The sequence below is a fragment of the Paramacrobiotus metropolitanus genome, unplaced genomic scaffold (genome assembly GCF_019649055.1).
Source record: "Paramacrobiotus metropolitanus isolate TYO unplaced genomic scaffold, Prichtersi_v1.0 Parri_scaffold0000006, whole genome shotgun sequence".
NCBI lineage: Eukaryota > Metazoa > Tardigrada > Eutardigrada > Parachela > Macrobiotidae > Paramacrobiotus > Paramacrobiotus metropolitanus.
The window spans coordinates 848946-861021 of record NW_026570226.1 but is presented as its reverse complement, the minus strand read 5'-3'; the positions used below and the strand labels follow the sequence as shown (position 1 = coordinate 861021).

General features: G+C 44.1%; 3 protein-coding genes across 3 annotated transcripts; 2 read left to right on the top strand and 1 right to left on the bottom strand.

Moving 5' to 3' along the window:
* Positions 1-921: 921 nt before the first annotated feature.
* Positions 922-2001, top strand: LOC129581545 (uncharacterized). The gene is made up of 3 exons (XM_055472681.1): positions 922-1113; positions 1251-1415; positions 1539-2001. The coding sequence occupies exons 1-3, from the start codon at positions 1035-1037 to the stop codon at positions 1736-1738; spliced, it is 444 nt and encodes a 147-aa protein (XP_055328656.1). The 5' UTR covers positions 922-1034; the 3' UTR covers positions 1739-2001.
* On the bottom strand, positions 1993-5187 carry LOC129581544 (endoplasmic reticulum chaperone BiP-like). Its single transcript, XM_055472680.1, is given in 5 exon segments — positions 1993-2961; positions 2964-3228; positions 3316-3551; positions 3643-4259; positions 4707-5187. Coding segments are annotated over 5 exon segments (1989 nt in total). The 5' UTR covers positions 4865-5187; the 3' UTR covers positions 1993-2248.
* Positions 5188-6277: 1090 nt separating this feature from the next.
* Positions 6278-12006, top strand: LOC129581543 (uncharacterized). Its single transcript, XM_055472679.1, has 6 exons — positions 6278-6994; positions 7082-7221; positions 7485-7941; positions 8296-8660; positions 8824-9835; positions 9936-12006. The coding sequence occupies exons 1-6, from the start codon at positions 6859-6861 to the stop codon at positions 11654-11656; spliced, it is 3831 nt and encodes a 1276-aa protein (XP_055328654.1). The 5' UTR covers positions 6278-6858; the 3' UTR covers positions 11657-12006.
* Positions 12007-12076: the final 70 nt, after the last annotated feature.

Sequence of the window (12076 nt, the reverse complement as noted above, 5' to 3'; positions counted from 1 at the left end):
CCACTTTTGATTGTCATGTGTCTGACGAGCGGTAAAAAGGTACAAGTTTGGCCATGTAGAAGTGCTTTTACTGATGTATTTACTCATGTGATCTGAATGTGATCATTAATTTTATCACTCACTAAAAAACCACAGTTTGTTGCAGAACTCAGATCGTTTAGGAGTTATGCAAAAACATTACTAACAAGGTACAGCACTGAAATATGTGCGCGAGTTCACAATCTGCCCTAGAATCGAAAACGACGAGACAACACCAAATTTCCTTCTGTTTTTTATCACGAGTAGGAGTAATTCCAGTGGTCGTAAATTCGTGACCTGGCGCGATACCGATAAATAAATGCAACTATAAATACATTGTCCATAGATTGAATTTGTGAACGGTAAATGCATCACACCACAATGCATGGAGTACTTGCCAGCCCACGGAAGGGCTTTCGAATCCGGCAACGTTTTCAGTGATTCACCCGTATGAAAACGTTGAAATTAGTAGCGCCGCTATCGCATTTAATTTAAACTATTAGAACATTAAAAAAACATGGATGCAAAACTGTAATAAACTATAGAATTATGCTTTATGTGCAACAGCTGGTGAGTGCTATCGACTATATTATCACTCATGTTGGACAAGATGTATTGTACGTACCTTCAGAATGTTCAGATACAGAATGTACCTGTACCGGGCATTACGTACAACTTACAAGTATGAATACTAAAGGTCACTGCATTGACGTTATGCCCAATTGTCCATTCTGAGCCTTCCAGTGCCACATTTCGTTGTGATTCTTGAAACAGAATTTTTTTGCATTTTCATTGTCAACAAGCGAGTAGTAACGATTGAGTAACCACATAAACGAGCCGGAAGTACGCGGTTGATCGATGTTCCTGATTAAGAAAACGATAGGTTGATAACAACGTGCTCCCATGGAAAGATTGCAGAATGGCATTACAACCAGACCAGTTGCACAAAGTAGTCGGAGACTTCTTGTATATGCTGTATTAATAATTATACTTATAATCAACGTGACCCACTAATCATGCGGAACACCACAAGACATCTTTTGATTGTATTCGGGAGCATGGTACTTATGTGCTCTTTATGCGTGGTGGAAAATGGTACCTCTTACTTGGTGTCAGATAATTTCAGAAGTAGTATCAAATCAGTGATAGTGGAGTTTTTTTGCTGAAATACTTAACAGCACTTGATTTTTTATTAGAGCCGTATGTTCTGAAAATTAATGTTGTATTTTCAGCGATTTTGAGAGGGAAAAGACAGGATTACTGCGACACAACATTCACGAGACCGGAACTGCAAAACCGGACGGTCACGGCGTATTGTCGGTATTATGGGGACCGATTTTACGAATGTACGGCCTGGAACAGGATGTTAGCACGGACTCATTGGGTGCTCACCGACGGTGCGTACACACGGTACAGGGAGCATTTTTCCCTGGAGACCATTTTAAATACTTGCGTTTCCCGAAAACTCCACTCGTGGGTCAAGTCATCGTGTATAATTAGATTGCTTACATTTTTCACAGGTATCATACCATCCGAAATGTGGCTAAACCGGAACGAACATGTGCAAATTGCTGAATGCAAATTTTACGACGGAGGATTTTACCGCTGTCGTGGAAAGCCCAGATATGACACTCCCGGTGGTCAACCACGACGGTGCGCTTGGGGCGGACGGTACGAAGGAACAGCACATACAGGATACAAACAAGTTGGTTCCTCATGATGTGGTTTATTAAGTCTAAAGTCCTCACGATTTGTGCAGTACGTACTAATATGTAACTGTAATCCTTGATTGCACTTCGACTGAATTTTATTTAACAAATTTAACGAACCTTCGTGAATGGTCAGCTATGCAGTATTAAAGTCGACTTTTCCTGGGTACTACAAATTCAGCTGCTACTGTAATGTTCCACGAAATTTTTTTATGATATTCGAACGAAGTCGTAGACTCGTGGGTATCTAAGTGAAGAAACAAGATTGTGTAAATTCTCATTTACTGGCTGTATCATCGGACATGTTCACAATTCTTCATCGAGCATAAAATCCCCAAATAACATAAACATGTAACAAACAATTATATAAGTTACAGAAACAAAAAAAGAAAGAACCTAAAGATTTTCAAAAAATGCCAACAAAGCGCGCTATGGATCATTGATCCAGCAACGGGAACGCACCGCGTCTTCTTTTCTGGAGAACAAGGAATCACAAACACGGCAAAAACATTCGATGCACTTTATAATTCATCTTTTGGTGCATCTTCTTCTTCCTCGGGCGCTCCACCGGCTCCCGCACCGCCGGCACCAGCGTATAATTTACTGGTAATCGGTTGCACAATACCCTCCAACTCCTTCTTCTGCTCTTTGAACTCTTCCGCCGTGGCATCCTGATGACCTTCTAACCATTCAATCTTCTCATTGACGGCCTTCTCAATGGTCTCTTTATCGTCATCCGCTAATTTTCCACCCAGTTTATCCTTATCACCGATCTGGTTCTTTAATGAATACGCGAACGACTCCAGTTCATTCCTAGCCTCAACGCGTTCCTTCACTAACTTATCATCTTCGGCAAACTGTTCAGCTTCCTTGATCATCCTTTCAATATCTTCCGGATTCAAACGATTCTGATCGTTAGTAATGGTGATCTTCTGCTTGTTGCCGGTGCCCTTATCTTCAGCGGACACGTGGAGAATACCGTTCACATCGATCTCAAAGGTCACTTCAATCTGGGGTACACCGCGAGGAGCAGGAGGAATACCAGAGAGATCGAACTTGCCCAGCTGATGGTTGTCCTTGGTCATGGGACGTTCTCCTTCGAACACCTGGATACTGACGGTGGGCTGGTTGTCCGCGGCGGTACTGAAAATCTGGGATTTCTTGGTGGGGATGACGCTATTACGGGGAATCAGCTTGGTCATAACACCGCCGACGGTCTCAATACCCAGGGTGAGGGGTTGACGTCCAGGAGCACCATGTCGCTGGCCGTTTCCTCACCACCCAATACACCAGCTTGCACAGCGGCACCATAGGCGACGGCTTCATCGGGGTTGATGCCACGGGATGGCTCTTTGCCGTCGAAGAAATCTTTGACTAGCTGTTGAACCTTGGGAATACGGGTGCTGCCACCGACAAGGACGACTTCGTGGATGTCTGTCTTCTTCATGTCGGCATCTTCCATAACTTTCTGCACCGGTTTCATGGTGGATCGGAAAAGATCCTGTTAATCAATAAAACAGATTAGAATACTAATTAATTCACCATGGATCACCATGATTTTAATAACATGACAAGTTCATGATTTTACCATGTTCAGTTCTTCGAATTTAGCGCGGGTCAGAGTCTCACTGAAGTCGATACCATCGAAGAGAGATTCAATTTCAATACGGGTCTGATGCTGGCTACTGAGGGCACGCTTGGCTTTTTCTACTTCACGACGCAGCTTCTGAACGGCACGATTGTCCTTGCGGAGATCCTTGTCGTGCTTCTTCTTGAACAGTTTGATGAAATGCTCCATAACCCGTTGATCAAAATCTTCACCACCTGCACAAAACAATTTCCAATCAGTCAGATGCAGTGACCCCAAAAAATGTCGATGCAAAAAATAATCTTTCTTTTAATGTGTTACATTTACCCAAGTGAGTGTCTCCGTTGGTTGCCACGACTTCAAAGACTCCGTTATCAATGGTCAACAGCGACACGTCAAAGGTGCCACCGCCCAAATCAAACACCAGGATGTTCTTTTCGCCCTTCTTGTCCAGACCATAGGCGATGGCAGCGGCGGTCGGCTCGTTGATGATGCGCATCACATTCAGTCCACTGATGGTTCCGGCATCCTTGGTGGCCGCACGCTGGGCATCGTTGAAGTAGGCCGGCACGGTGACGACGGCATGTGTGACGGGCTTGCCGAGGTAGGCCTCCGCGGTCTCCTTCATCTTGCCCAGCACCATGGCGCTGATCTCTTCGGGAGTGAAGATCTTCTTGCTGCCACCCACGGTCACTTCCACGTTGGGTTTGCCGTTGCGGTTAACCACTTTAAAGGGATAGTGCTTAATGTCGGCCTGCACGGAGGGATCCGACCACTCGCGACCAATCAGACGCTTCACGTCAAAGACGGTGTTCTCCGGGTTGGATGTCAGCTGGTTTTTAGCGGCATCCCCCACGAGACGCTCGCCTTCCGAGGTAAAGGCCACATACGAGGGAGTAATGCGGTTGCCTTGATCGTTGGCGATGATTTCCACGCGGCCATTTCTAAACCATACGAAAGACGTTCAGAATTCCGTGGTATTAGTAATTAGTGATCATAGTTAGTTATTAAATACACATCACAATGCTGAAGGGATGCACTTGAAATCTATTTGGTCATTCCAGTCAGTGCGAACACCACCCATATTGCGCCACGTCAAAACCATTAAGTGCAATGACAGCTCTAGAAATCTACACAGCCAAGCTGAAAATTCTAACAAATTAAAAAATCTGTGCAGTTACAACGCTAAGCCATTATTAGGCGCAACTTATCATGCCACAGAGTACATACGCCGATTCAATTAAAACAAAAGGACATTCAAGATCATGTTAACGCTGTCGGCGCTAAGACACTGTTTTCACTACGCCACGAAGAAACCCAGTGAATTAAAAATTTTCGATAAATAATAGCGGTGTTTCTGGTGTCCAGCACAGAAAACCGCTAATACTCACTTGAAAACTCCGACGCACGAGTACGTTGTTCCGAGATCAATGCCAATCACTGTGCCGACATTTTCAGCACCTTCTTTGGCTTTCTTTTCAGCGGCGAAAGCCGAAAGAACGAAGGCGGTGTAGATTATAAGGAAGGCGCCCCTGGCCGTTCTCCACATTGTGAAAGAAGGGATTGTGAACTGGTGCGCGTTAGCAAACGGAGATCCAGAATTCGGGACCACTGAACGACGTGTACGTTTATCCCAAACGGCTTAAAAACCAGTAATTGCCTGGTTACTGATGGATAAATGATATTAATTTCACCTTTCAACAGAGAAAACGAAAATGCACATATAAATCCCTGTGAATCCGAAACCGTTATAAAAGTGAATACGAAAATTCCGGAAATACGATTTCAACTACCGTCGGTGTCAAGTAAAGAAAATTTTCTAAGTCGATTCATTCAGGAATTGTTTGATCTGAGATGCACAGTACAGTGAACCGGCTGACACGTCAAGGCTATTTGTATGGGGAAAGCTGGCGAGTTGTCGGCGTGGTCCAATAAAACCGCACCACGTTCCAGATGGGCGGGATCATTCCGAAAGATCAGCGCAACGAACAAACGTGGCGGTAGCAACGTACCGTACCTATTGTATAACGATAAATAATTTATTAAACTCCCATCCCGATGCAACATGAGTAAAACTCAAGATAACTGTGTTTTGAGTTTTAATTATTAAGTAATTTTACTTAAAATTAATCGTTTTAATCATTTTCCACATCAATCTGGAATATTCACGCAAAAACTAACAAAACTTCTTCCGTTACACTGCAGCCTCCACAAGCAACATCATGTAAAATTAATGCATTTTGCTTTCAACTTTTCCAGTACAGTAATTTCACTGTATTTATTTAGATATAAAGATTCACTGTATCTACAATGTAAAACAGTACTTATTTAAATATTGTATTGTAAAACAGTAAGTACTTATTTAAATATTACTGTTAAGCCACAAAATCATTCGACCGTATTCAGTTGTGCACCGCTTTGTACTCGTACAGTTGGTACGGTACAAAATTATCAATATGTAAAAAGTTGAAAACCGGCTACAAATCTTAAAAATTGCGGCTGACCTTTCCTTAGCAAAATTTGGCTAACATAACAACATAGCTCGTCATACAGCTATGTATACGAGGTAGTACGTACTGTAACTCTGTAAGTACATACATTCCTTACTTATTTTGTGTTTTCTTATAAATTATATGTAGCAGCGGCCGGGGAATCAAGTCGAAAGTTCTGAGTTTCGACAGCAGTTAAATTTTAGACAGCCATTTTGACATTTCGTCAAAATTTCCGATATGTAGTCGGTACAGAATACAGATACTTGCTCCGTTTACCAGTTAGTAAACAAACTGAGCTAACAAAACTTCACTTACAAGTTAAAATGCATTTTTTGACTAACGACGATTCATCGTGATTCAGCTTTAATTCTGTAATTCTAAATTGAATAAACACTACATTCTTCACCGGACAGTAGCCTATAGAACAAGAAGAAAACAGCCGGGAATGGGGAACTGTAATAATTCTGTACAGTATTAGCAAAATAAGTTATGTGGTTACAGTGCAAGTAAAATTAAATTTATTTTAATTTCGTCAAACGATGATTCCCCTACGGGTGGCAGTCGTACCCCACAGTTCTGCATCCGCATCCTTCTGGAATCCGTTTGAAAGATTGGATGCATGTTGACAACAACATGGGTTGCTAAGTTTATCCAGAAGTCAGAAATGCTGTTTTTTTTTGTTTTTATAGTTTTATGTCGCTTATTTTATGTATCATCATTATATTGTGTCGGTTCGTGGATTGCTGATATTACTGTAGGTGACCTACGGCCTACGGGATTGTCGTAGTAATTACCTTTTTGTTTTACTTTTAAGGATTAGACGGTTCTGTGTTAACTTCACGCTCAGTGTGTTAGTTGTTATTGATGTCACAGCGCGTACTTCATGGTGTTCTCGGGACCTGAGCATCTGCAAATACTAACATCGTTAGATTTGAAAGTACCAAAGTGATCAGTTCGGCGACATTGAAATTCTGATAAAACCTGGCTTGACGTTGAAATATCACATGTGGTTTGTTGACGTGGATCAGCCTTCCTGTTTCGCGGTCTGGATATGCTAGCGTCAGGATGGATCAGCGCGCTACTGGGCACGCGCTTACTGTCCCAGTTCTTCCTCATTCTGTGTTTGATCTTTTCATTGGTGGCCTTGACACATGGGACATGGTATTGTAAAAATCGAGAATGCACAGGTGAGAATAGGTAATCTCATATTTGATTGGAAGATGCTGATCACGGATGTATTCACTGTGTTGATTCTTGCTCTTGACACGTTGTAGAACCCGTTTTCGAGGGAAGAACTACGCATGATTATGAGCCACCGCCAGATGCCATCAAAAATGGATATATCGCTGCTCCAGCTCATCAGGATTCTATAATCTACCGACTTTCCCAGGAGCCATTTATTGTGGATGCTGAGGTCAGTAAAGCGAATTTTGTTAAAAATGCCTACTTGTACTCTGTAGTTATGTAATACAGTAAAATTGCAGCACGGTAACAAGTAAACACTGTAAACGGAGCTGTTTGCATGGGTGTTTGCTTGAATTTATAGTTTTATTATATTGTTCAGATTTTGACGTTGAATAAATGTTTTCGGATAATGAAGGTCCTCTAAAATTTTATTGAAGTGCTGATTTGCTGTGATAATAATCATTCTATTTATTAATAATAATTTATTTTTAGATCAATGGAAAGCGTGGACTCTTGCCACGCGCCATCATTGCCATCACGAAAGATCATATGGGCGATAAAAATTACGAAACGATCGAAGCACCCCCAGCTCCATATGAAGTGGATCCATATACGGAGAAACCCGTGGGTGATGAGGAGAAAACGCAGCCGAAGCCCGTTGACGAAACAGTCAGAGAAAGTCCCGCTCCGGTTCCAGAGAATGCCGTGAAGGAGCAGATTCCTGTGCAACCTGGTGATGCCGGTGTCGATCAGCCAAAAAGCGAAGACAGTCCGCAGAATACGAAGCAAGTTGAAAGTAATGCCGTGGCTGGCGGCAGTCCGAAAGATGAATCGGATTCTGGCACTGCAGCAGTGAAATCGGACGTGGAGAAGGTTGAGGCTATCCCACAAAAAGATAGTACCGCTGCGGAAAGCACGGCAAATCAACCGGCAGAGGCAAAACCTCAAGGTAGACCGAGAAAATCGTATTGATGTTTATGGATTGTAATAAGTAATAATATCGAAAAAATGTTCAAGATCAGTGAAATGCGGTTGCCTCCAAAATCATTTTGTTGGATTAACCGATTAACCGCGACGTGCATGACCTGCGGCGCAGGTCATGCATCATGCACGTAGTTATGGTCGTACGCCAATTTGTGAGGAGTTGTATATTGCGTGGCCAGTAGGTATACAAATTTACATTTGTATATTACAAGTCGTCAACTGTGAGAAGTTCCCTATCGATGCGATAATCTGGTTGAGCAGCCCGTTCTGTGTACAGTATGTGTGTGATTTCTGGAGTTAGTTTTGTGTATTTCTGTAGAACTTGGCGATAAAACGGATGAGCCGAAGGAGAAAAAAGCGGCAGACGGCACGGCAGACCAGCCTTTGACGAACAACATCGCCAAAGAAGAACCACGAGCTGATGCTGATGTAACTGTTAATATGGTTTCGGAAATCGCTAAAGAGGACAAATCGGCAGCGATCGTTGCTGAGAGAACAGCGGATTTAGGAAGGGGTACGGAACAGAAGAGTGCAGACGTTAAACCGGAAACCCCATCCGGTGATAGCACTCCATCCAATGCAGTTGACCCCATCCAGGCGCAAAATGTGAGCGGAACTGATAATGCCAAAACCCAAGCGCCGGAAAAACCTAAGGAAAAAATTGGCGAATCGGTACCTGCGGAGGTATATTTTTTAACAGTACTGAATCTTTTCTAACATTAACTAAACTTTGTGTTGCGATACTGCATGTTTCTTTTTTTTATTTGCTATTTTGTTTTCTTTTTGTGATTCCACCCGGTAAATGTGAATTTATGATGTGAATTTACGATGTTCCAATATTTTTTAGCCTCCAAAGCCGTCAGGGCCTACGCCAGATTTAACGAAGCAACCCGCGCTGGATGAAACCAAGAAAACTCTTGTTGTTGATCCAGTTATGGAAACATCCACCGTTGCTCCCACTGCCTCCATTAAAGAGTCACCTCTTCCTGCAGCCACTCCGGCTGTTCCGATCCAACAGCCTTCCACTATTCCTAAAATGCCGGAGCCTAAAGTTACATTTCAGGATCCCATGCGGAATAATTATGGTGGCATGCCGCAGTTGGACCTGGATCACCCGCGACCTGTGTTCACCACGAAAGTTGCCAATCGTTTTCACGATCACCACCATCATCACCATCATGGAGCGCATGACCATTCACATGATCACCACGGACATGCACACCACCACGGACATGATCATCACGGACACCATGACCATGCTCATCACGATCACGAACATGACCACGACCACCATGATCATGCGCATGAAAAACTTGAGAAAAAAGAATCGGGGAATGTTATTTCAGAGCAGCCACTCAGCACTTCACGTGACGAGAAAGCAGTTGAAGAAAAAGTACATCATCATCATGAGGAACATTCGCATTCGGATAAACCCAAAGCCGCTGACTCAGTGCAGTCGGAATCAGCCGTTGGAGTGGCAAATAGTGCGATAAGTCCAGCAGATCTTCCGGTAGAACAGGCTCTGTTGGTTAATGCGAATTTCACGTTCATTCCGCCAGAAGATGCCACACATGCCCCTGTGAACTATACTCAGTTGGTTCTGGATCGCATGGAAGGAAAAACGATACCGGGATTTTTAAACGAAGCTCTGGACAAAGAACCGTCTGAAGGATATCCAGTTCCGCCGCCCCTGGATCCGGCCACAGCCACGGAGGCGCCCAGAATTCCTGGATTATCGGACAACGCCTTACCGGCGACCGATATGGAAGCCGCTGTTCAATCGGTTGACCGGTACAATAAACACGGACGAGCGAGATTTATTAATCGTGGAGGTCGCGGCGTACCGGCCATATCTGAGGGTACATTGATATGTTAATATGTGGCTGTAACAAAAAATGCTTTCGAAATGACTTCATTGAAATATCGGAAAGCTTGATTGTGATAATTTGTTCTCTTTAGGTTCTGAAGAGAAACAGACTTCGGAGGAAAACCATAACCACGATCACGACAGTCATGATCACAGCCATCATGATCATCATCACGACCATCACGATGATCACGGCCATCATCACCATGATCATGGGCTTCCACCTTCAACTGCACCGGACACTGAATCCGTCCCGGCCGAAGAAGTGGTGGGTGGAACATGCTCGGCCCGGACTGGTGGCGGGGAAGGTTCGTGCGATGATATCGAGCCTCTGGATGTTGTCGAATATGAACCGGGATTGTCAGAGCCTGTGAAGTCATCGGAGGATAAGCCCAACGAGAAATCCATGCTCCACGGCGGCATGGTTGTAGCTACGAAATACTGGTTGTTGGTTGTAGCGGAATTCGAAAAGGTGTCTGCGAGTTTGCGCTTGATCGGGATGATGATTTTCGCTGCTGCGGCCACTGTGTTTTTGGGCGTGGCGTCCAGAGATCGGAATATTAGAAAAGCCCTGGAACGCGGTTTTGAGGAATACGACCATAAAAAAGATACGGAATTGATAGTATTACGTGAGCAAGTACAGAAGTTAGTGAAAGAGAAACAGGAAACGGAACGGGCGAGATCGATGATTCTTCCTATTCCGCCACCGGGTATCATACCAAAACTCCCCGATGGGCCGCCAGCGCCGTGCTTAGAATGCAGTAATTTAAGGAACAGCGCTGTGGGATTAAAGAAAACAATAACCGAAAATGAACAGCTTCTGAAAGATCACCGAGAAACACATGCGAATTTATTAAGCAAGAACAATGAAATGATGACGGAAGTGGTACTTATCAGAAAAGAGCGGGATGATTTGCGCCGGGAACTGGATGGCACAAAATCAAGACTTATCGAAATGGAACGAAGGCCGATCGGAGGGGCGGTTACTAACGGTTATGATGCTGCGAAGGAGGCTGAACTTACTTCTCTTCGTATTAGCCTGCAACAGTTGCAATCCGAAAACGATGCTCTACGAACCGATATTCAGAGTGCATCGTCAACCGATATCAGCTCAACCAAACTGGCGGCATTACAGACCGAGCGGGATGAAGCAGCCAGCAATGTCAGGTTATTGAAGCAGTTACTAGGCGAAAAAGAAGAGGAGATACGGAAAGTTCGGAGCACAGACGGATCTGGTGGGGTCAGCGCTCGTGAACTCCAGGAGAAAACCGACGAAGCACGCAGCTACCGAAAACAGGTACATCGTCTACAGGACGAAATCGAGACCATCAAGCGCGAAAGGGAATCCCAGCTGCAGCTGCGCTGTCAGTCTTTCCGAATTGCTGCGGATAAAGCTCAGCGCGATGCATTAATGGCTCGTCAGGAAACGATTGTCGTGCGCCAACAGCTGGAGGAGTTGTGTCGGAAATATGGTGAACAGGTGCCGGCCGTAATTATTCCCCAAATTTCTAATGGGGCAGCATCCCCACCTGGAATCGCCACGCCTCCGATGATGTTTGGGGGAATGCCGTATCCACCCGGTCCACCACCGCCGACTTTCGAGGCCTTCAAACAACATGTGCTTTCCCATAGCGCCGGCTCCAGTGGCTATATATCGCCCCATAGTCCCGGACGAGAACAGGAACGCGATCGGGTGCGGGAGAGGAAAGTTGGCAAGAAGAATGCTCAAGAGTATTCGCGTAATGGAAAGGATGGATATTTGGATGATTCTGATACCGAACGAGAGAAAAAGCGTGATCGAAGTAAAAGATGAACCAGTTTTTTGGAGTGATTTGAATCTGACATGCCAAGCTTGTTGGATTGTTGGATCGCAAATGGGATAGATGCCAACTGCGTTCGGATACATACCTCGTTCGTGCTGTCGGGTTAATTTATAAGATTTCTTTATTAACCGGTTTCGTACTCTTGCTGACGATTGTCGTCAGTGGTCGCTGTTGTGCTTTCGTTGGTGTCATGTATTCTGCTTTTCTTATCTTTCTGATGTTCTTTTACAAATAATTTATGGCTGGAATATGTGATTGTCCTTTTTTTACTAACGCAGATAATTACGATGTGGAATGTTCGTTTGATCCGGTTAACTTACCATTAAAAATTGCTCCAGTATGGATGTATGTTTCTTTCGAACTACTACACCATAGCACATGGTCAGGTCAGCTAATAAGGAAAACACTGC